We start from the raw sequence: 26304 nt of genomic DNA, 5'->3' as shown, positions 1-26304 counted from the left end.
GAAAGACCCAAGTTCAAATTCCTTCTCCACAGCAGGCAGAGGGGGGAAACTGTACCTGGGTCTCCCACATCCCAGGTGAGTGCTGGTTAATAACCACTGGGATAAAGCTTATGAGGGAAGTGGACACTTCCTCATTTTGTGATCCTTGGCTTGCTTTTGTCAAAATGTCCGACTGTCACAGCAAAATTTTTCAACATTAACAAACAGTTTTGATGGTTTAGGCTAGGTCAAAACTATTTGATGAACTTGACACAAATTTGCAAAGAACTCCTTTGCTTGACCTGAAACTGCATTTTTCAGTGAATAAACGACTGAGGAAAAAAATGTTGCCCAGCTCTACTCTCAATTCCCTTTCCCACATCTTTGGCTCACTGAGGCAATGGCCTTTTCTGTTTCTTTAGACAAGCTTCCCAGTACCAGTGCAAGAGTCACTATGCATAATAAAATTGTATAGCCAGAGCCAGACACAAATAAGACAGAAAGCTGTTGTGAATGCATAAACGGTCAGACTGTGTATAACCCCTGTATGAATAAAAGGAAGATACTGAAGATTTTATATGCTGTTATGAAAGAGTTGAGTAATGGATGGATATGTTTGATTTAGATTTTGTTAACTGTGTTTTGCACAGGAATAGAATTAAGGTTGTTTGAATAGTGGTTTGCATACTGATCAATGAGAATTTTTCTGTTTATTAGTAAGAGTACCGAGGTTAGTGACAGAACTGTTTACGTATCCTTCGCTTGTGATTTCTATAGTTCTCAGTGTTTTGTGTATTTTTAGTGATGTGCAGAAAGGTACAGTGTGTCCTGTTTTGAATCACATTTGCAATCTTAACAATTAATGAAGTTTTGTTTGGAAATATGCCATGTGGCTCTGTCTACATGGAGTAGGAAACTCTGTTACCTAAACTGGTTTAGGCTAACTTAGTTAAATGGGGTCAAACTATCTTTAAAGCAAATTTAGCAACAGCTTCAGTTTTAAACTGTGTGTTTTTTAAACAGTAAACTCAACAACAACAAAACAATACAAGTAGCACAATTCCCAACCCAGAGTAGATGGAGACCTAGGGTGTCCAAGATTTGTTCAACTAAATACTGCTTTGTGTACACCTTGGGAGCCTGCAGCTCACACCAAATATGTGAAAAACAGAGTAGCTTGTGGCTGAGTTTAGTATGGAGGTGTGATCCACTGAGACTATTACTACCATCATGCAACATTCTCTCTTAAATGGAGTGATTGCTCTCAGATCAGGATGGTGCATTGCTTGCTGGGACCCATAGTCTCCATTAGCTACATCTCTAAATTCAAGAGGAGGGCAGTTAGCTACCTTCAGTTTAGGACTCTATGGGTATGTCTACACAGCAATTAGACACCAACCACTGGTCCATGCCTGCTGACTCAGGCCTGTGACATAGATGCTGACTCCGTGGGTTCTCTGAGGCTGGGGCATCCACGGGGAAAAATTAGTGGGTGCGCTGTACCCATTGGCAGCCAAGCTCCCCTCCCCGCCTCTGCCTCCTCCCCTGACTGCTCCGTGTCCCTGCTTCTCCGTCTACCTCCCAGTGCTTGCTGCCGCAAAACAGCTGTTTCATGGCATAATAAGCTCCAGGATGGGGGAGGGAGGAAGGAGGAGTGGGAACATGGCACAGTCAAGGGAGGAGGTGAGGAAGAGGTGGGGCTGGGGCGGGGATTTTGGGGAAGGTGTTGGAATGGGGGTGGGGCAGGGGTGGAGTCGGGGCGACGCCAGGGACAGAGGAGGGTCGAGCACCCACCAGTGCCAGAAGAAGTCTGTACCTATGGCTCGTGGGGCTCAGGCTTTGGGGCTGTTTCATTGCTGCGTAGCCTTTGGGCTGGGACTGGAGCCCAAGCTCTAGGACCCTTTGAGATGGGAGGGTCCCAGAGCTCAGGCTCCAGTGCAGGCACAGAAGTCTACACAGCGATGAAACATCCATGGAGCTGCGGATGTTTACTTGCTGTGTAGACATATCCTGTGAGCTGCAATTTTAGCACCTGAATTACACTTATTGTATAACTGTATAGCCAACACAAATCTGCAAATACGGGATTTAAAACTAGACTGGACAATATAATAGAACATGTACTTCAGGGAAAACCCCTACGTGTAGGAAGAGAGACTGAATGGATTCAATAGGTATTGTATAGAACAGTGGTAGGCAACTTATGGCACGAGTGCCGAAGGCAGTGCACAAGCTGATTTTCAGCGGCACTCACACTGCCTGAGTCATGGCCACCGGTCCAGGGGGCTCTGCATTTTAATTTAATTTTAAATGAAGCTTCCTAAACATTTTAAAAACCTTATTTACTTTACATGCAATAGTTTAGTTATATATTATAGACTTATAGAAAGAGACCTTCTAAAAACATTAAAATGTATTACTGGCACATGAAACCTTAAATTAGAGTGAATAAATGAAGACTTGGCACACCACTCCTGAAAGGTTGCCAACCCCTGATATAGAGGAAAGATGGTGCTGGTGCTCTGGTTTGACCACTAGCCTGTGCCTTTGGGAGACCTGGGTTCAAATCCATGCTCCATTACAGACTCCCTGTGTAACCCTGGACAAGCCACTTAGTCTCCCTGTGTCTTAGTTCATTTTATAGGTGGGATAACACAGGGGTGTTTTGAGATTAAAGTTTATGAGGCACTTCTATGCTATGCTTAAGAACTTTATTTACTTACTGTAGGCAGAAATGGGTCTTCGAAGGAGGGTGTGAATGAAGAGACAATGATAGTGTATTAGCTATAAATGGGTGTTCCATGCACAAGGGTTGTATGGAAAAAGCTACTTCCTCCATCTCTAATTTCTAATGTGATTATGTAATTAAAGACTGTACTATAATGCATACACACAAGGGAGCTGAATTAAGGTTGACCATACCATGCATGTGCCATCCCCACAGAGCAACTAAGCATGCTTCCTCCAGCCTAGGACTGCAGGGGCAAAGCTTGACTTTCCCTGTAATGGCTGCCGTGGGCCAGGAGTGGGGTACTAGAACTGATAGCAGGGAGTCTGTCTCTCCTGTTCTAACAGTCACGCCCCTGTTGCCACCCAGACAGCATGGAGAGGGACTGCAGATGATTATTCAAACGCAGAGTAGACAAAAATCAGATGGAGGGATGGACAGGAGTAGACTGAGATAAGGAGTCTGGTGAGCCTGGGACTTGGGGGCATGTAAGGGTGAGAACTCTGACTGTTTTAGCTAGAAGGCTGGGAGGAAAGGCTAGGAATATCAGGGGAAGGGAGATTAGGATTGATTGGGCAAGGAGACTGAAACTGGGTGTGGGGAGGAGGAAAGACTGGAAGTGAGAGGGAGATTCTGACTCAGATAGCGAGTTTGGAGAGGAAGACTAGAACTGGCAAGGCAAAAAGACAGGGAAAAGAAGCCCGAGGACTGGGACTGGGTAGGTAAGGGGAATGGGACAAGAAGCCTGGATGGGGAAGGAACAGGAACACTCTTCCCTCCCTCCAGAGCCTGGAATGGCACCCAACTTTCTTGACTCCCACCATTTCTCTGCTGTCGGCAAATATCTGTGAAACCCACTGGCAAAATGTATATCTCATCCCTCTAGTGCTGTTCCACACAGAGGATGACAACCTGCTCTTTAAAAAAGGGAAGGAGGAGGATTGGGGAACTGCAGACCAGTCAGCCTCACCTCAGTCCCTGGAAAAATCATGAAGCAGGTCCTCAAGGAATTAATTTTGAAGCACTTAGAGGAGAGGAAAGTGATCAGGAACAGTCAGCATGGATTCACCAAGGACAAGTCATGCCTGACCAACCTGATTGCCTTCTATGACGAGATAACCAGCTCTGTGGATATGGGGAAAGCAGCGAGACGTGATATACTTTGACTTTAGCAAAGCTTTTGATATGGTCTCCCACAGTATTCTTGCCAGGAAGTTAAAAAAGTATGGATTGGATGAATGGACTATAAGGTGGATAGAAAACTGGCTAGATTGTTGGGCTCAATGGGTAGTGATTAACAGCTCGAGGTCTAGTTGGCAGCCGGCATCAAGCCGAATGCCCCAAGGTTGGTCCTGGGCCGGTTTTGTTCAATATCTTCATTAATGATCTGCAGGATGGCGTGGATTGCACCCTCAGCAAGTTTGCAGATGACACTAAACTGAGAGGAGTGGTAGATATGCTGGAGGGTAGGGATAGGATACAGAGGGACGTAGACAAATTAGAGGATTGGGCCAAAAGAAATCTGATGAGGTTCAACAAGGACATGTGCAGAGTCCTGCACTTAGGATGGAAGAATCTCATACAATACAGACTAGGCAATGAGTGGCTAGGCAGCAGTTCTGCAGAAAAGGACCTAGGGGTTACAGTGGACCAGAAGCTGGATATGAGTTAACAGTGTGCCCTTGTTGCCAAAAAGGCTAACAGCATTTTGGGCTGTATAAGTAGGAGTATTGCCAGCAGATCGAGGGATGTGATCTTTCCCCTCTATTCAGCATTGGTGAGGCCTCATCTGGAGTACTGTGTCCAGCTTTGGGCCCCTCACTACAAGAAGGATGTGGAAAAATTGGAAAGAATCCAGCAGAGGGCAACAAAAATGATTAGGGGGCTGGAACACATGATTTATGAGGAGTGGCTGAGGGAACTGGGATTATTTAGTCTGCAGAAGAGGAGACTGAGGGGGGATTTGACAACTGCTTTCAACTACCTGAAAGCAGGTTCCAAGGAGGATGGATCTAGACTGTTCTCAGTGGTACCAGATGACAGAACAAGGAGTATTGGTCTCAAGTTGCTGTGGGGGAGGTTTAGGTTGGATATTAGGAAAAACTTTTTCACTAGGAGGGTGGTGAAGCACTGGAATGGGTTACCTAGGGAGGTGGTGAATCTCCTTCCTTAGAGGTTTTTAAGGTCAGGCTTGATAAAGTCTGGGCTGGGATGATTTAGTTGGGAACTGGTTCTGCTTTGAGCAGGGGGTTGAGTTAGATGACCTCCTGAGGTTCCTTCCAACCCTGATATTCTATGATTCTTGCTATCAGATATGCCATTAGCTCAAGAGGCAAAGGTGTGAGTGGTGGGACTAAAGGTTCTGACTCTGCTGATGACCCATGTGGGTGTCTATATGATGCCACATGATGGAATTTTTGTTGTCTGCAGTTTTTTTTTTAAACTGACTTTACACACACACACACACACACACACACACACACACACACACACACACACACACACACACACACACACACACACACAGCTAAAAGAACATTATCAATTTGCAAACTGAAAAATTAGGAAATAGGCAACCTTAATTCTGCTCCCACACCTCACTTTTGAGCATGCATTTTGAGTCTTTATTTACATGATCTCACACTATTTTTTCCACGGAATCCCTCACTCATTTCTCTAGTAAACCTATTTTACATATACATAGGAAATTTGATCACATTGGAGAATCATGTTACAATAGTCTCTTGAGAGTGTTATAACATGGTTTGGTTTCACCTCTGTAGAAAAGGCCAAACTGGGTTTTAATAATGCTACTTCATCATGCTTTACATGACCCAGTGCTGTTACTATAGAATACATTTTGCAATAAGATCCCTGTGTGGCTGGACCCTCCTAGAACAGAATCATTAAGACAGGGGGGTCAGTTTTGATTCTGCTTATAACCAAGTTACTCAGCAAGGTCTTATATTTTGGCCTCACCTATATAGGCCATGCCAAACCATTTTGTTTGTGGGTTTAATAATAGGTATCACATTATCTATCATGTGCCCACAGGAGACCAAATGCATTTAAATGTGGTTTTGTTTTGTTTTTTTACCAATCACTTTACCAAACTTCTTTAGAAAGCAAAACGAAAAATGTGGAAGAAACTCAGGCTTACATTGCTATACTGCAGCCCGAAGAAAATATTTAGTCTGTTTTGCATGATTTTCCTTCTTCCTATGCTTGGTTTCTCCAAACTCCACACAGATGCCTCCTGACCCGACAACTTTTTCCCTCCTTCTTGCACTGTCACCACAACCTGTTTCCTACCAGGGGCATTGACTGTAGCTTCTTTTAAATGCCTCTTGTGTTCAATCAACAGGTGATGCTGGTGAGTGATTTATGGTCAACTCTTACCAAGAAAGAGCACAGCTTGCCTTTAAATCTTAACGTTACGCATGTGGTCAAGGGCTTCTCAATTGTGGTATGAGTTAGGATTTGAAACTAAAGGCACAAGCTAGACACATCTATGCTATTGTGGAAATTGAAAATTACTAAAACTTTCTAAAACAATTCAACTGAGACCAAATATGAGAATTTTCAGCCCCACAGAAGAATTTTTCCAAAAGTTACAAATGAGTGAAAACACTGGGTCATAACGAAATTCTATATGTAACTTGTAGGTTTAGCTTCAGCTAATACTAATACACAAATCTCACTGATGCAGTGGAGTTTTGCCATTTATTACTATGGGTGCAGGATCATAACCATAATGTACAAATACATGATGTAAATTTAGGCACGGACACAGTCATATACCTTTAGCAGGGCCAATTCTATTTATTTTTATATTGATTTTTTACCTGAAGGTTGGGCCTCAGACCCATAAAAGTAAGATTGAGGACCTCTCCACTGGAATCCCCTGTTCCGACTATGATACGGTGGAACAAAAGAAGTTGTGTGTGCTTGCTGGAAGCTACATTCCCTTCCTCCTTCTTGCATTTCTAAAGAAAAATATTTATCAGTTGATATTGATTATATACACAATTTTATGAACAAAAGATAAATTATTCTGCATTTTTTGGAAATAACATTTTATAAGAGAAGTGCCACAATATTCATGTGTGATTTTAATTTCTCCAAACTAGTTAGTACCCTCCCTCTCACAGTTAACATAATTAACTATGGTTCTGTTCATGTGCTCTTAGCTCAATTTCTATCCACACTCATCATAGTTACAAGCCGTACAAGAGTGTTTAGAAACCATGCTGAAACTCTGTTATGGTGGTAGTTAATAGCACAGTTCTGGTTAACACAGCTATGTCTAAAAAAAATCTTTGTCCACAGTGGAGCCTTTAAATCATACTGGAAACAGTTAAACATGAATCCAACAAGTCATGGTAGGTGCTAATGTGGTTTGATGAGCCACTGATAAGAGAATCTTATAGGGACACCTTAATCCATTTTCATGCATCCTTTTTTGCATATCCAGTATCAGGTCTTTGAAAAGCATGTACCCCCAAACGCCAAACAATGTGGCAATGGAAAAAAGAGATGTACCAATAAAAAACCCAAAGCACCCAGTACAGAGGACATGACATATATCTTAAGACTCCATACACTTATCAAGGTTATCAAGAAGCTTCCATCCACTTACATAAACAACACAAAACAAAGGGTGGGGAGGGAAAGAAAGGATTCTTTTTACATTTGTGTATAAATATGATCAAATGCCTGAGACTTGATTAAATCTTTCCTCTTGTTGTGTGGATAACATATAAAATCAAGAGAACCATGCCCATTTCTATTATCTGCATTTCATCAACAAATAGGCACAAAGGCTAAGTAATTGCGCAGTAACAGTTTTTTAAAATGCATCAATTGTCATTAGAACTGGTGCTGATTCAAGCTTTAAATTGAGAATAATTACAAAGTATTTTGAAGCATCAGCATTCACAGACTGAGCTGTGAAAAAATATAAATGTGTGTTCAAAACCCTTCAATGCTGTTAACCCTGAAGAACACTTCCTGAAAAGCAGAAAGGGAAATCCTGAGTCATCTAATTGCTACAGAACCAAAATAGCTTTAGTCAGTAAGTACAAGAACAGTCATTATTCTGACAGTAATCATTATTGTATTTACTGCATACATACATTTTATTAGCTGTGTAGCTGGATGGAAATATTATTTCACCTAAGTTTGGGAAATCATGAAAATTTCTAAAATCAAGAAGCTTTGACTCAAATTCTTCCTTCAGTTAGTGTCAGCAAGTTCTCCCAGGATTTACTTAATTGACAAATTGCCTGGGGGAATTGTTGAAAGGTAACAAATATCATCAATACAGCAGCTTTACTGGTAAAATTAACATGATGCCAACCTGTGATAAATCCATTCCCTCGTTGTCTGCTCTGAATTGTTCTTTTCTTTACCACACAAGCCTTGCAAATGAATGACTTCAGATTCTGGAACTGCATGTGCAAAGATCCCTGCAGACAGTGGGCTTAAATCAATGACTTTGGTAGGTCTTTTTTCTCTTTTCAAGAGTAGCACCACTATAACACCTAAATAGCAATCAAAAGCAATCAAAGTCCTGCCTCATAGTATCTTTTGGTCTGTCTTCTTCACGAACCAAAGCAAGCTAAAAATATTCCATAATGAAAGAGGATTCTTGGGGGGGGGCGGAGGAAGATATTTGTTTCCCCCCTTTTCTTGATAAAGTTTGCTTTTCTTGCTCCACTCATCTCTGTAAATTGCTTTGCTTCCTTTGCTCTCTATTACACTGTCTTGCCTCTGCAGACAGGCCTGACTAGACTTACCTAACCATTACCTTAGGCAACGATGGCTAAGACAACTTGATAAGGAATGATGCATAGATGCCTGTGTTTATTACAGTGATGGAAACTGAATCAGTGAGAATCAAGTCTGTGCATTTTACTTCATACACCCCAAGAAACACTTGGCAGAATATCTTCAGCCATATTTTAAACATTTGTTGATTGATAGAATATAACCCAGACTAAAAAAAAAAAGGAGAAATATAAGCCAAAAGACTTAATTTGTTTTGATCCTATGGAATCCTGTTTTGATGGAAAAGTCCAGTTGTCCAGAGGACAAATATAAGTCATTTAACTAAGGTCCCAATACAGCAAGGTGCTGCATTTCCTGAACTTCCACTGATTCAAATGGAATTTGCAGACACTAATTACCTTGACATGATCAGGTCCTAATAACTTACCCATTTTTTAAAAATTTTGGAATGCTGGTAGAGGTTAGGAGAGAGTGCAAGGGTGGGGATTCTCTGCCTACAAGCTAGTCTGCCGATTCTCACAAACCAGAACTGATTTTCATTGGGACAACAATTCCTTCACTAAGAGGAAACTCAAATGGCTACTTGATAAGGTTGAAAGGCTGACAATATGGCCACTGACTAACTAGAGAGGTTTAACTATCTCCTGGTGGTGTTCAACTCACCCAAAGCTTCAGTGAATTTTCCAACCAAAGTTTCTAAGGCCATGGCTACACTAGAGAGTTGCAGCACTGGTGAGGGGGTTACAGCGCTGCAACTTAGGATGTGGCCACACTTGCAAAGCACGGCCAGAGCTGCAACTCCCTGGTTGCAGCGCTGGCTGTACACCCGGTCGAGCCTCGGGTGTAGCGATTCCAGCGCTGGTGATCCAGCGCTGGTCAGCAAGTGTGGACCCCACCAGCGCTTTTATTGACCTCCGGGGTATAAGGAGGTATCCCAGAATTCCTGTCCACAACAAACCGGAAGAAAGGGAGGGCTCGGAGTTCAGCCAAACTGCTTATTTAAAAAACAAACACAGCTCCTGTTTGCTGAGGGAGCGGAGGCAGGCAGGAGAATTACTTTGGAATGTTCACAGTTGTTTGCTTGAAGAGAGAAACAGCACGCTCACACGGCAGAGGGGGAGGGGGGAGTCCGTGTTGAGCAGTTGCTTATCTGGTCTGACGGGTATTTAGGAGTACATAATTTGCATTTAGTGAATGAGAGAGGAGTGGGGGAAGGGAGTCAGAACTTTTAAAATGATTGAAGGTAGGCACTGTGTGTCTTCCAGTCCTTAGAACTTGCAAGGCAGGGAGCTGAGAACAGTGTCAACTCCAAAAATCCAGTCTGTCTCCTCCACGCTCCCTGTCACATTCCACCCCACCCCCCTCTTTTGAAAAGCACGTTGCAGCCACTTGAATGCTGGGATAGCTGCCCACAATGCACCACTCCCAACAGCGCTGCAAATGTTGCAAATGTGGCCACACTGCAGCGCTGCTAGCTGTCAGTGTGGCCACACTGCAGCGCTGGCCCTACACAGCTGTACGAACACAGCTGTAACTACCAGCGCTGCAGAACTGTAAGTGTAGCAATGGCCTAAGTTGACAAACTTGATTATTGATACAATTTTGTTTACAATTTGTAGCTTTATTTTTCTATCTATGCTGGCAAATTTCTATGGATAGATCCCATTAATGCTAAAATCCTCCCCATGCATTTTTGGGAGAGGCAGCTCAGAAAGTGCTTATGAAGAAAGGAGCAATTTTTTCACCTTTTCAATAGCGGAATATCACCATAGAGTAATTTTCTGAATGCAATGCTGTAGTTCTCAGTAGATCAGATTTATGATGCTTATGGGAAGACTGCTAAGAAATAAATACTGAAAGATCTTGGCTCCCAGCACTACATCAAGCTGTGCCAGGAAATAAGTACTAATTGTATCTATAAAACTAACATAACAGCAGCAACAATCAATCACATAAGTTTGTTGGGTTGCCAATGTCCACAGCTAAACTGGCATCTCTAGGGAATGCGTCCGAATCCTTGCCTTTCAAAATGAAAAGTTGGAAAACTATTTTATTAGTCTGGGAGCTCTCTCTGCCATATATGAAGCATAACTAAAAAAAGAAAAAGATATTCAAACTACTCTAAATATTCAAGAGTCTAGATTGACTATTTTTTCACAACAGAACTGTTCACTTAGCGAATGTTTAGACTACAATAAAAGGTGTCTTTTTTTTTTAAAAACCTACTGTAGATATGTTAGTTAAGTCCACCACCGGTCTGCGACCTGCCAATGTTTTGTGGTTTTAAATTAAATAGGAAAAATATAAATGTATTTTTTTAATCTCTCCTGTTGCTGTGGGAAAGGTGCACGCAAACAACAGGACTTCAATGGCCAATTTGGATAAGGCTGTGTAGACCAATCCTGCAACTGACTCAGCTTGGTAAAATCCCTACACCTGTATGGGATCATGCTTAAGACAGGAGGGGTCCACCCACATAATCAGTTCCAGGATTGGGGCCTAACTGGCTACAAAAGGAAAAACAGTTAAACTGACTATACACAAAATGCTGTCAAATGTACTAAGTAAGCAAACTGAAAAAGCACTAAAATAATTTCTCTAATATCTTTATTAAGGAACCTTTATGAATTCCTCTGAAATCTTTATGGCAGAAGTTCTCAGAAACACTTTAATATCAGAAACTGCAACACATTTTGTAATTCTCATTTTTTAAACAGATGAGCAATAATAAAAGTAAAACTGTAACCTCCCCAATAGCCTCAACATTAATTTTACTTGTATGGGGGCCACAGGCAGAAGAGGTCAGCTGGGGAAGGGCGGGGAGGGGAAAAGGATGAAATGAGACCAATGAAAGCCTCCATCTTAAAATAAAAAATATTGATGGGTACAGTTTTTCAAGTAAGAATGTATGACTTTCGAAAGGGATGTGTATATACTCACATTGCCCTCCAAGAGCTCCTCCAAAGAACTCCCTCTGTGTGACTGCTGATATTTCTCTTGAAAAAGCTTTCCATCAAACACCTTCCAGGGCATCAAATCATCCATATTCATTGGAAAGCCACAGGCACTATTGGCCATAATCAAAGTTGTAAGACCACGAATGAAGAGAGAACCAAGCTGTACAGCTCTGGAATCAACCTGGGCAAGCTGTTGAAATTAAAAACACAGATGCTAGAGGATCTAAGTGAACTTCTGAGTGATGATTCCATCGTAACACAAACTATACCAAGCACACTGGTAAACCAAACAATAAGAATGATTCTTGATGATGACCTTAGGCCAAGGGAACTCTGATATTGCTGTCCTCTACCCCCACAGGTACAAAAGAGCTTCGTAGCATCATCATGTTTATTCGTATATTGTGGTTTTAATTCACTGAAGTGAAGGAATTTGTGAAATTTGTTTACAAGAAATAAGAGTTCAATAACGCACTCAAGTTTAAAAAATTGATACACTTAAAACTAAAAATGGGCTCAGTGAAAGACCAAAGAAATGAGTAAAGTTAATTATAATCTTTACAATACTCCTTAAATATTAGCAGTTCCTTATAGGGATTCTTTTAGTGTAATTTAAAACTTTAACTGAAATGATTAATTGATTCATAGACTTTTCATAACTGGGTCAAATGAGAAATGTTACCACACTTGATGGAGACCATACAAGCTATAAGATTTGAAGGAGCAGGGTTAATTGTGTTCAAACTGTAGAAATATGTTAAACACTGTAAGACTTCCTCTGCCAGCAGTCCAAAGGTCAAATAATTTCTCTTCAATGTGGATTTCTTCAGAAGAAATACTGGAATGGCAGTGACATCATCTAAAAAATACAAAATGAACCTAAAACCTTGCAGCCAGGCAAGGGATTTAACCGGCTGCTGTGCCAGAGTACAAAAGCCATAAAAGCTCTGGAGCCAGCAAGGAGACAATTCCCCTGATGTAGGCATTGCATGAGCAGGTTGAGGCTGCCTTCTGAGTAATGCCACTTCCACAGACCCTGGCACAGGAGTCTGCCAGGGGCAGGAGGGCTTCATTCTTGGCAATGCCACCATTGATAAAACAGACCATGGAGGTTGCCATGACTTAAAGCAAGTGCCTCAGCTGCATAAGTTACATCAGGGGCTGCACTGGCTCTGAGAGTAGCCCATATTTGGGAGAGCAGAAAGGTGGCTTAAAGCCTCCTTTGTCTATCCTCTATTCCACAGGGCTGCGAGTTCTCTGCTTAAGGTGCAACACAGAATCTCAGCCATTATTACTAATAACAACAGCAGCTTACATCTTGAAGGATCCCAAAGAGATTCAGAAACTATGTACATAAGCACTTCTGAAAAGTACCTACAGAGTGAAGATAATAGTATACAGAACACTGAAGTGCATTCGATTTTTGATAAGGGACAGCACAGCAAAACCAAAGAGGCATGGACTCTTTACTGGTCACTTGGAGCAAACCAGGCCTCAGATTTTAAGGTCTCATCCAAAGGATCAATACACAGTAAAGTATAAGGAACATAATATATCTAGCTCCCTAGAGCGAAAGATTTCTAAGTAATCCCTATTATTATTCACTAAACTGAAGAATGTTGTGTAATTCAATTAGATTAAATAGAAGTTTACCCCATTCTAATCCCATAATCAAGATTAAGAGAAAAAAAAACATACAAACCTGGATCATTTAGAACTAAAGTTGTCTCAGTGACATTCCAAGGAAATGAGTATAGCTCCTTGTAATTTTTTTGAATTATATATAATTGTACTTAATGTGATGTACCTTATCATCTTCAAAATGAAACTTGCTTGATTTGTGATTATGAAATAAGATTTAGTAAGAGGGAGTACAAACAAAGGAAAAACACTGATGGGAATCTTCAGGTCTCCCTCCGGGGTCAACGTAATTCCTGCTGGGGGAACCTCCCAGAATTCTATCATCCTCCAATAAGCTTTTAAAAGCTCTCAAATATGATTATTTTTGTATTACAAGAGGCAAATGTGAGCATAAATCTAGTTCCTAGAACTGAGTTATAAACAGAATGGGAATATTGAACCAAATTAGCCGAATCCCAAAGGCTAACATTGTAATACACTATACTGCAACCAACTACAATAACATTACCAAAATTCATAATGACATATGCCCTTCACAGTTGTTCTATTAATTTTAGATTAATGCAAAAAAAAAAAAAAAAGATACAGTATATTTCAGACAGATTCTGAAATGTCATCTTCCCTAGAAGACTTCCCAGTACTAATGTTCAGAAATGTAATTGTAGATGATAAAAATTTTCACAAAGCACAATAAAAATAGCCTTCAATACGTGTCCATGGTTCTCACTTTAAACCAGCAGTTTACAATCTTAGTAATAAGAAAATATCCTATATTAAATGTGATTTTTATTATATGAGGATTTTACATCTGAGATTTTCATTTACTCATTTTCTGAACTAAAATGGGGTACCTGCAGCATACTTATTGTTTTTCTGGTGCGATTCACTCACATCCATTGCTCTCAGAGAACTCATCTTTTCCCTTCCTAATCCAACCCTCCTATTTTATCTGTTTTACAAAAATGGAGAGGAGAATAAAATGAGAAGTTCACTAACCTGAAGACTAAGTAAATGTTCATAATGTATTTATTACACCAGAAGCAGGGAATCATTAATTAATAATAATAATTACTATTATTAGTTATTTGCATTACCGCAGTCATGGACCAAGACCCCATTGTGGATAACTAAAAGACAGTCCTTGCCCCAAAATGCTTATAATCTAAATCTAGTGATTAGGGTAGATAGACTCAGGGACTTTAAGGTCAGAAGAGACCAGCATGATCGTCTAGTCTGACCTGTACATTGCAGGCCACAGAACCTCACCTACCCAATCCTGTAATAGACCCCTAACCTCTGGCTGAGTTACTGAAGTCCTCAAATCTTGATTTAAAAACTTTACATTACACAGAATCTACCATTTATTCACGTTCAAATCAGCAAGTGACCAATGTCTTATGCTGCAGAGGAAGGCGAAAAACCCCTAGGACCTCTGCCAATCTGACCTGAGGAAAAATTCCTTCTTGTCCCCAAATATGGAAATCAGTTAGATCCTGAGCACGTGGGCAAGACCCACCAGCCAGACACCTGGGAAACTCAGAGCCCTCCCCAGTTACTGTCCCATCTCTGGCCATTGGATAGATTTGCTAAGTGACTGATAGGCCATATGCCATAGTAGGCAATCTCATCATACCATCCCCTCCGTAAATTTATCAAGCTCGGACTTAAAAATAAATTAGGTTTTTTGCCCCTACTACTCCCCTTGGAAGGCTGTTCCAGAACTTCACTCCTCTGATGGCTAGAAACCTTCATCTAATTTCAAGTCTAAACTGAGACAAAGCATTCATTTACATGTCGGGCCAAACCTAGATTATCTTTAATCTCCATCCATCCTCAATGCTTAGCGGTCCCACTTCTTTCTCTGTTTTCTTTTTATTTATATGGCTAAATAACTTTTTACCGTTAGTTTCAATTTCCTTTGGAAGATCCAACTCTGCTCGGCTTTTGGCAATTCTCACTTTTTCCCTACACCTTCTGACCTCAAAGGGGTAGCATTCCTTAATGATCCATCTCTTTTTCCATGCCTTTAAGGCCTTCTCCTTTCTCTTAATAACCTGTTTGAGATGCTTGTTCATTCATTTTGCTTTGTATACTTTCCCTACAATTCCCCCCCCCCCCCTTCCTTGGGAAGTAGGCTTCAGATTGTTTCTGCACAGATTGTAAACGCAGATGATCTTCAGTGGGATTCTATACCTCTCTACAGGAGGAGAGTGAAGGTGACACAAGCTTATAGTGATAAACAGCTGGGTCAGGATATAGCGCTATAAGTAGAGCTTTGGGAGGCATTCACAGACAGAGCACTGTTGTCACGGGATGGACTCCACCTTAGTGGGTAGGGAAATAGACTGCTGAGATGGAGGATGGTACAACTGATTGAAAGAACTTTAAACTAGGAATTCAAGGGAGATGGTGAGGAGATTCTCTTGTAATCTCCAGGCCTGATTCTAACATTAAGTGGGAGGAAAATCAAGTAAGAGAAGATACAACAATGGAAAAAGAAACAACAGAGGATAGAAGAATGGATATCAAGAGGAAAGGTAGTGCCAAAACTAATGACACAGTCAGGTATGTGATAATGGCAGTAAAATGATAGTACCTAATTGGGTGAGGAATCTGGGCAAAGCCAAGTAGAATGAAAGATCTTTGTATAACAGTGTAAGGTACCTGGGGAACAAAAGGGAGGCACTAGAATTACTGGTGTAGGAAGTGAAACCAGATATTATAGGGATAACAGAAACATGGTGGAATAGTAGTCATGATTGAAATACAGATATTTAATGGTATTTGCTTTCAGGAAAGACAGAAATAAAGGTAAAGGTAGTGGAGTAGCACTGTATATTAATGACAAGGTTGACTGCAAATTAGAAGTGATGGAATGGATACAAGGAAATCTGTTTCAGTCAAAATCACTTCTGGGACGAAAGGTTACAAAGGCTCCACTGGGATAGTGTTTGGAGTCTGCTTGCAGACTCCCCCAGTCTGATCTGCAAACAGCCAAACACCTCTTTTGAATATTTTAATGAAATAAATATTACTGGGAATTGTGTGATTTGTGGTGGACTTTCGTTTCCTAGCTACAGATTGGAAGACAACTAATAATGGTAGAGCCCAGATATTTCTGGATGTGATAGCCAATAAATTTCTTTACCAAATAGTCACCAAACCAGCAAGAGGTGATGTCATTTTAGATTTAATATTGGTAAACAGCAAGGACCTCATAGAATATCTGCTTGCAGAGGACAACCTTGGCTTGAGTGATCATGAGTTAATTCAGTTTAAAATAATGAAAGGATAAACAAAAATAGGCCTGCAACTGAAGTCCTTAACTTCAAAAGGTCAAACTTTAAGAAATTAAGGGAATTAGGGAAGTGACTGAACTGAAGAACTCAAGGATATGAATGTGACAGAAACTTGGAATTACTTTAAGTCATGTTTCTGCAAGTCTTGAGGTTTCCCTTCAGCTTCCTCTCTCCTCCCCTGCTATCATCCACTCAAATCCCCTTCATAACTCAACCGTAATTTGTAGCTGCCTCTCCAAACCTTGGATCTTCTCTTCCATCATATCTCTCAGGTGACACTTCAGACAAAGGAAGTACCTGTTAGGCATCCTCTCCAGGATAATGTGCATCCTGCAGCTTCCGCATGCAGTCATCTTCATTGTCTCTTCCATTCCTCAGGTCTCTACCACTGCTGCCTCTGTAGCTGTCACAGCCTTCCCTCCTAAGCTCCTGTTCACTGTCCCTAAGGAACAGGGGCTTGCTCCCTTCTCCTCCAACAGTTCTCCACCCAAACCCCTCTGTTTTCAGCTTTGTTTGTTGGCTCCTAGTACAAATACTACCCATCCTTCTCAGAAGGATGTTGTGAGAATCAGTATCTTCAAAATGATTTGAGATCCCTGAATTAATAGTGCTGCAATATTACCTATTTGATAAAACTACAGATTGGCTTTCAATATTTAAAAGCTTAATAACTAATAACGAAGAGTTTGGATCTCATAGTCAAGGTAGAAAGCAGACCTACAGATTCTGTCAGGAAAAAAACCCTTCGGTTTTAAATGTATTTTTCAATAGTATAAATCTTGCATGTCACTGTACATAGAGGACAACAAGTAAAGAGACGTGTCAGCAGTTTGGGAACAGAGAACAATCATCATTACTGATAGCAGTGTTGACAGGCTCAAAGAGACACTAAGGACTGCACAAGTATCAAGTTTGCAAATGACACAAAATTGGAGGAGTGGTTAACAGCAAAGAGGACAGATAATTGATACAAAGCAATCTGCACTGCTTCACAAGATGGGCTCAAGCAAATCATACGTGTTTTAATATGGATACAAGTAAATGTATGTATGTAGGAACAAAGAAAGCAGGCCATACTCATACGCTGGGAGACTCTATCCTGGGAAGTAGGGACTGAAAAAGATTTGGGGGTCTGGTGGATAATCAGCTGGACATGTGTTCCCAGCGTGAGTCTGTGGCCAAAAGGGTTAATGCAATCTTTGGATACACAAACAGATGAATCTCAAGTAGGAGTAGAGAGGTTATTTTACCTTTGTATTTGGCACTGCTGTGACCGCTGCTGGAATACTGTGTCCAGTTCGGGTGCCAAAATTCAAGAAGGATGTTGATAAATTGGAAAGTGTCAAACAAAGCCATGAGAATGATTAAAGGATTAGAAAACATGTCTTAGAGTGATAGACTTAATTAGCTCAATCTATTTAGCTTAGCAAAAAGAGAGGGTTAAGAGGTGATTTGATTACAGTCTATACGTACTATATGCAAAACAAATATTTAATAATGGGCTCTTCAGTATAGCTATAACATCATACAGTGGATGGAAGCTGAAGTTAGGCAAATTTAAACTGGAAATAAGGCATACATTTTTAACAGTGAAAGTAATTAATTGCTGGAACAACTTACCAAGGGAGTTGGTGGATTATCCATCACCAGCAATTTTAAAATCAAGATTGGACATTTTTCTAACAGATCTGCTCTAGAAATTATTTTGGTGAAGTTCTATGGCTTATGTTATACAAGACGTCAGACTAGATTATCACAATGGTCCCTCCTGACCTTGGAATCTATTAATGAGAGAACGACCTTGTCCTCACCATGGCTCAGACAGCTGTTGGAAAGGTTAAAGGAAGTTCATGCTGCTGTTGATGCTGGTGGACCTGTTTTAAAGGTAGAGGACTTCACTCTCAAAGGATGTCAATCCAGCACCTTTCTTGCATGTTAAAAATAATTGTTCGGGGCATTTTTTAAAATTACTAATGGAAATCAACATTGACAAGAATGAGGACTACAGTTAACACAGTGAGTTCTTTATTTTAATAAGCAGAAAATGCAGTCACTCAAGAGTAGAGTTTTTTTTCCCATGTCTGGAAACTAACAAATAAAATGAAAGCACAGTGAGCCTGCAATGAGTCGACACACATGGCAAACCCATGGGGATATTCACAGCTGCTTGGTGTCAGCAATGCAAAGATGTCACAACGAGGATAAATGGAAAATTCCAGAAGAAAAGACAGGCTTGCCTTTAAGGGCATTACACCCTACAGATTACTTCTAATTGGAAATTGCATTTGTCCTTTTTTATTATTTTTATAAACACAGGACTCCCATGCATGATGTGAGATAGAGTACTAGGATTCTGCTGCTGCGTATACCACCGATAACATTTGTAGGAAGGACAGGGGAAATGTGTGAGAACTGCTCCTCCTGCCCCAGCTGCTTGTGCTGTACTCTTGTCACTGCGCTTACCAACAGCAGCTTCCCACCCCATAACATTTTGGGGAAAAGATTATTTTCCCAATTTATCAACATTAATTGAAGATTTAAAAGTTAACTTAGAGTTCATTCACTTTTTTTATCACTGTAATTGAGGTTGTTGTCACTGCTCTTAGAAGGCCTATTCCAAATCATGCTGTATATATAATCTAACTTTAAAAAGAGATATGAAAATATTATGATACTCAGAATCAATAAGATAGAACACTCATTTGGTCTGATCTACAGACATAAGCCTTGATCCTGCAAATTGTTAGTGTGGGCAGATACCTGTGTCCATCTGGAGCACCACTAACTTCGGCACTGGGATCTGCATAGGAGCAGGGGTGCTCAGATTGAGCAGGTTGTGGGACGACAGCTATAGATGGTAAATCTTTCTGAAGTTATTCTAAAGATTTTTTGGCTGATTTGCCCAATTTGTTTGGGGAGGAGGGAAGAGTCTTTGATTTGGAATGTATACTTCCAATTCAAACTGTATCAGCCTATTGAATTCCTGAACCAAGTGCTAGTGTCACAGAAGTAACTACTGATAATGAGATTGTCTGGGGGAGGGGACAGAAATCTGCTGATCAATGTGGAGCTCATTACTTTTCGAGTTCTAGCTCAGAAAAAATAGTCACAGTGTAGGGAAATTCATCCATACGTGATTGACATGTCTAGATCAACTCAATTAAGGAAGCAAAACAGAATTAGTTTATTAAATTTAGTGCAGACATAGCAATGTATTCATCCAGCCAAGTTAAAAGTAGTTTTTAGATGGTGGTCAATATTTTCTTGTTCAGATTTTGAGGATGCAAACATGGCTTTACATTTTTGGGGCCAGATTTTCAGCTCTCAGTTTCTTCTTACAAGGACATACGCAACCATATTCTGCAGGTGCAAATTCTTGCCCATGCACTTCAAAAACTGTACTCTGTGTGTGCATAGAAGTTATAGAATATGAACTCACAAAATGCATTTACTTTAATGGGTTCTGTTGATGCAAATTCTAACACATGCCCTTGCACTTTAAAAATGCTAAAATCTGCACACACAAGCGTTAGAACATGCACAATGTGGATGCATGTATGATCACACAAGTGAGGTTGGAAAGAGTCCTGGCTGAGACCAAGAAGATATGGAAATATTAATTATTTTACACTCATTTACCTGACTTAATTAACTGTTTAACAGAACTTCACTGCATACATATTAGTATTACATAATTGTGCATGCTGATTGGCTACTTTAATGGGATTTTAACATTTTATTCTATTCAGGTTTATACTATACTCATCATGGTGGTATAAAAATAAATTCTGGTTTACTTTCTACACTGAAACAAGCAGAGGTCTAGTATTTGATTCTGTGCATTTATCTTTTCCTTATCTTGTGTTTTCTTCCTCTTGGCTTGGTAGGGTATAGGCCACATGTTGCCTATACACTATTTTTTAAATGAAATATACACTTAAATAAACAAGAGATTACAAAATTACCAGAATAGTCTGTAGCTTTTATTCATATTTTTAACAGACTTGAAAGCATCGCCCATAAAGCAGCATGCTTCTGTCTATATACAAAAGAAAATTCAACAAAAGACATCATTCAAACAGATTCCAGGACAAGTTAGTACTTGCTAATTCCTGATTAAATCAATCAATGCAAGAGCAGTAATTAAAACAAATGAAATCTGATCCAAGTAACTTAAACTGCTGGAACTCAAACCAAATGATGGTGATCAGAATCTGAAGCTATCACTTCTCTAAACAAACTAGTTCTTTTAGATTAATCTGTGCTTGACCAGTAGACTATTAGAACAGTGATTTTCAACCTGTGGTCTGCGGACCCCTAGGGATCCACAGACTATGTGCAAGATTTCTGAAGGGGTCTGAACCTCTATTCAAAATTTTTGAGAGGTCCATAAATGAAACAAGACTGAAAACCACTGTACTAGAGTTTCTGTTTTATTTTGCCACTCATGAAAAATTACCTCATATTCTATGTTTCCAGCCCATCTCTAATATGTCATTCTATATTTAATTATACTGAGAATATCCTCAGGCAACAAATACAGTGAAGTAGATCATATCTTAAAACTTGCATTAAAGAAAAGCAAAACTTAGTTTTGCTCTTCATGGAAATTGCTGGGAGGGATAAACACAAATCGTGTTTAAAGTACAGATAAACAAACTCTACCAACCGATACCAAAGAGACAACCCTTACTATAGTTAAAGTCTCAACACTGGAAAACACCACAGAGAACAAATTTTATGAGTGTCAATATGAAGTTAATCTTCCCCTGACAGAGGCTTTATTTGTACTTGGAATTCATCTTAGTTTCCATCAGCGCAAATCCCTAGTGTAGACTGGCATAGCTGAAATAACCAATACCTGTAGCGGAGCAACTTGCCTTGTTTTCAAGCAGAGATAAGCTACAATGGTGTGTATGGTGGTTTGCCCTATCTATACCAGGGGGTTACATCAGTGCTGTGTTACAATACTGGTTGGGAACCCAGGGCTGAAATTCCATGTAGACAGGTATGATAGAGCCAAGTAGCCACCCTCCACCTGAAAATTTTTTTACTGCAAATTGAAAATCACTTGGTAACGGAGATAAAGATGGCATAAGGGAACTTCAGATCTGAGTATTTACAGCCTTACCTACACAAGGTTGTTTATTTTATTTATTTATTTTTGGTTAAGATATCCTACTGTTGTTTCCATTGCATCCGCTCCGCAACAGAAGCAGACAAGACTCTGGCGGCCAACAGAACAGTACCATGACATGTAAAGCTGGTCTGAGCACAGTCTGATGACCTATGGCCAGGTCCTTAACTGACAAAAACTGATGTAACTCCATGGAAGTCAATGGAATGACCATCTGAGGATCTGGCCCATGGCACTTTAAACACCAATGGCTGCCTGGAGCCTTGTCTATACCAGTGGGAGCACTGATAAAACTGAACTAGGGATAGCAATGGTGGGAAATTTTAGTGTAGACACAGCCTAGTCGAAGTGGTAACTTTAGTTGGCATCAATCAGCTTTATGCAACAGATTGCTGAAATAGTTATATTTCATCTGCTTCCTCGGCTTGGCTGAGTGAAAAAAGCCAGTATTTTGGAAACACGCTTATGGTGTGTTCTGATAAAAGACTACAGCTTAAGCTAAGCTCTTCCTGCTTAGACAAGGTGGGTGCAAAGGCAGTGTGACTGAAAAGAGAATGAGGTCCCTGTGCAGGCATCTGGTAGGACAGAAAACTAGAAAAACCAGTTCTTAAATGTTCCTAATACTTCCCAGTAAATATTTAACAGTAAACAGCCCAACTGTTTGGTGTTTATATGCTAAGGAAGGTTTATTTACTGGGTTTACTGGCAGGTTGGTGTAAATGGATACTTCTGTTGAACAAAACTGCTATTTACATTAAGCCAAAAAACACAGAAGTGAACCTAAACAAAGCTTCAAATATTGCTTTACCTTTGGGTGTTCTATAAAAAATGAATATCAAAACAAAGCAAGAAACACACTACAAATATGGTACTGTTTATTAAAAACAACCAGTTAAAATTACTTCTAGAGTTCATAAAAACATTGCTTTTAGTTTCTGATTTCATACTCAAAAATACGTTTTCTTCAGAGAGTTCTCTCTCAGATATACCATAAGTACAGTACTTATAAATAGGATTTACTGCAGTTGAACAAGGAAGATGTTTGCTAGTACTCAGTTCAACTCCAGAAACTCAAAGTGATAATATAGTTATGTAATGGACAATATCAGGGCTTTCAGAGCTTATATCAGAAAAGATATACGTATGGGTTCTTTTCCTTTTCCATTTGTATTATAATTGTAGAATCAAATTTTGCTCAGATCTGATCCAGAATTTGTATTGGGTTAGTGACAGTACAAAACACATCTATATAATATTTGCATAAACTTTCACAGATAACTTAAATAGGCAAACCATCTGTTTAACTGTCACACACCCAGCAGCCATACCCATAAAAAGAGCAGATTCACTCCACATTGAATGTATTTTATACTCTCTCTTAATGGGCACTCGTCTGTACCTTCTGAAAGCTTATCGTGGAACACCCTCACCCACTATACACACCTTATTGCACCTGCTTTCTAACAAAAATTACAGTTAATATTTTACTGGGGCTTTTATTATAACCTTCCCTGCCCCATGTTCTACATGTTATGTTTTTTCCCCCTTTTTCAATGCTTGGTCTCAGCCCAAAGTTTGGTTCTGTTTTGTTTTGTTTTAACTGCAAAAAATGCACTTGTCCCTTTCTGAGTCATGAAAACATGGGAGAAACAAAAACAAAGCACTACACCCCTTTTCCCACTATAAAAACATCCACTATCTCCTCTTTTTTTCAGTGCCAATAACTTTCTACTACATGCTTCAAAGACTACCATTCTCCCCTCAAAGTAAAGTATTTTCTTTGCTATGCCTTCCAAACACAGGTATCGCACTCCTTAATTCAAACCACAACTTTCATCATAAGGCCTTGGAGACCCTGCAGTCATCTTTTATACTGAAAATTTTGTTTTCTTCAGCATCTCCCTTGTATTCAAGGCCGTATCTCATCGTTTCTAAAACTAGAGGCTGCATGTATCTTGACCCTTCCTCCTCTTCTGAAATTCTTTTTCATGCCTTATTTTAACAGATTTTGTCTTGCTCAATCATAGGCCTTGTCTACAATAGAATATTTTACCAGCAGCAATTCTACTGGCATAGCTATTTGGATGTTCACATATGGCTGTTTTTAATGGTACAGTATGACCTTACATCATCATATTGGTAAAAGACATGGCCCTGTGTATATGCATCCCAGTGTCCCCCAGCACCACTATATGATGCACTTAGTTGTGGTAAATTTTTGCAGTGCATAGTGGGGCTGCTGCCATGCATTGCGGGATGCCATCTGTGCTTTCAGGGAATTGTTGGAATTTGGGATTTGCTGATAAAACTTTCCAGTTTAGACCAGGTAATAATATGTAACCAAGATTGGAACCTAGCAAGCTATGGTTTCTCTCATGCCTACCTATGCTTATAATTAAGTGTCTCAACATATTACATTTCTCTTTTCTATGCTTTTAAAAATCTACTTTCTAAGGCTCCAGCGCTCCTTGTCTTCAAAGTGAGCTGGATCAAAACACTAACTGGACATCCAGAAAGATCTACAGCTCCAGAAAACTGAATCATATTGTTTTGGCAACTAGTGCTAATGTCATGTGTGTTATGAAATAGCTGATGTCTAAGCTGTCAAGATGAAACTCTCCTTGCACCCAACCCGTTGTGAAGGGGATTGCATGAGGTAAAGCACCCCTTGCCTAAGATGTCAAACTTTTTCTGAAGTTTGTTTGTATTGCAAAGCACCTACACAAACGGAGGGTTGACACCCAGGCTCACCTTTCTAGGCTATGTTGTCCAAAATGAGCAGCTTTGGGCTAGCTGATTTCCCAAAAGACATGTCCATGAGTTGAGGGAGGTAAAGGAAACTGTTTATGCTGTGAGATCCCAGATTCCAGGAGAGTCTAGAGCCCAAGACATCTGCTCCTTAGGACAGGGCAGTGGTGTCTTAGATGAGGTATCTGTAAAAGGGAGTTGCCTGTGTACAGCTTTTGACCACCTCTGTTCAAGAAATCAAGACTTGTGTACGTTTTGTAAATAAATTACAACAGAAAACACCTGACTCCATATCATCAATTTCTCCTCCAATGGAAAACCTACTTGCAAAATCTCCTAGCTTTTGGAAAAGGAGCTACAGCACTTCTATGCTCTGAATTCCTGCAGCTGAATTTAATTAATAACTGCATCTTAGTTTTTATTATTTCTCCACAGGCTTGCTTCCACCTACATTGCTGACATCATATACCACTTTCTCCTCTACTAAACCACTTCTTCAATCTTGGGCTCTACATCTTCTCCTCAGATGCTAGAAGTTGTTGCATCACTTGTGTTGCTCGTGATGAACTCTCTGCTACCCCATGAATCACTCTCTCTATGCAAATCTAGAAGTAAATATTTATTGCTTCCATTCATTCTTTTCTTCCTGGAAATAGAATGCACTATTGCTTACTTATAATACTACCTTTTTAAAATGTCTCTTCTTTTTCTGTCTCTGTACTTATTGTCCCTTTGTGCATGTATAAATTGCTGTACCTTACTCAATACAGAGTTCATGCTCTAGTTTACTCTCAGTGTAAAATGATTTATATGTGCCTTCTACAAAAATGAATTATACTGAATGTATGATACATGCGCTATACAGACCAATATTGAATGGAAAAGTAGCAGATTTATGAATGAATATTGGTCTCTCTATGTGTATTTTTATATATTTTAATTAAACCTCTAAAACAACTATATTGGCGAACCCTCACCTGTTTGGGGCAAGGAACGGGAGGAAAAAACTCCACATAGGAAGTTTGGAGTAAGGAAGACTACATCAGCTCTCAAAGGAGTGACCATAAACAGAAAATGCAGGGAAATTAATACTGTGATTTAAATATGACCATTTTTTTATGTTCTGCAGTTTCACCAGTATGTTAGTATGAGTTGAAAATACAAGTGCAAATAGGAAAGAGGTTAACTTGGACTTCTTCCTCATTCATAATTTTAAAGACTTACCTTAACATGGACTGGTATGGCTCTTCAAAGCAAAACCACATTGCAATGGTGGAACTTTGAGCCAGTGTTTGGCTCCTTAGGAGCTTTGCTGAGGAAATAAGGCTATGTCCACACTACAAGCACTACAGATGCACTACTGTAGTGCTGCAGCTATACCACTCTAGCACTGCAGTGTAGACACTTGCTATTGCAACCAAAGGGGTTTTTCTGCCCCTGTAGTAAATCTACCCCTCAAGAGGCAGTAGCCAAGTTGATGGAAGAATTCTTTCATCACTGCAGTGGTGTCAATACTGGGGTACAGGGCTGGCTTAACTGAGTGACTTAGCTAGGTTGACCTAGGCCTGGTCTACACCTAACATCTAAGTGTCTCACCTACATTCAAGCCTAAGGAATTGCTTGACTGATTATACACACGTGTCCTGGGGAAACTGTTACATATTTATAACATATTCTAGAAAGAATGCCTATCCACACATTAGGTGACCTTGCTATAACTTAAAAATGCATCATTATGTGGAGGTGCTGAATTGTGTTCACTGTAATGATGTTAGATAAAAAAAAAAACAAGGTCAAGCTCAATTAAGCCGTTAACTGTAATGTAGATGTGGCCATGGATCGTTGGAACAGATAACACCCGCTAAAAAGAATTTTCTAGTGGTTAGAGCACTAGCCTAAGACTTGGGAGACCTAGGTTTGAATCCCTTCTCTGACACAGATTTCCTGTGTGATCTTGGACAAGTAACTTAGTCTCTCTGTGCCTCATAATACCATTTCCCTATCGCCCAGGAGTTTTGTGGGGAT

The 26304-nt window shown here is 40.0% G+C and overlaps 1 protein-coding gene across 3 annotated transcripts in view; it reads right to left on the bottom strand.

Moving 5' to 3' along the window:
• Positions 1–26304, bottom strand: part of FAM120B (family with sequence similarity 120B) — a 125926-nt gene that overhangs the window by 48700 nt on the left and 50922 nt on the right. For all 3 annotated transcript variants that reach the window (XM_030556826.1, XM_030556824.1, XM_030556825.1), the window contains exons 7-9: positions 11438–11644; positions 8067–8175; positions 6553–6693 (exon numbers count right to left, since the gene is read on the bottom strand). In XM_030556826.1, coding sequence (XP_030412686.1) covers positions 6553–6693; positions 8067–8175; positions 11438–11644 — 457 coding nt within the window. The remainder of the gene's footprint in view (positions 1–6552; positions 6694–8066; positions 8176–11437; positions 11645–26304) is intronic.

Source organism: Gopherus evgoodei, chromosome 3 (assembly GCF_007399415.2).
Source record: "Gopherus evgoodei ecotype Sinaloan lineage chromosome 3, rGopEvg1_v1.p, whole genome shotgun sequence".
Classification (NCBI taxonomy): domain Eukaryota; kingdom Metazoa; phylum Chordata; order Testudines; family Testudinidae; genus Gopherus; species Gopherus evgoodei.
The sequence above is the reverse complement of the archived record's forward strand: the minus strand, read 5'-3'. Positions and strand labels throughout refer to the sequence as shown.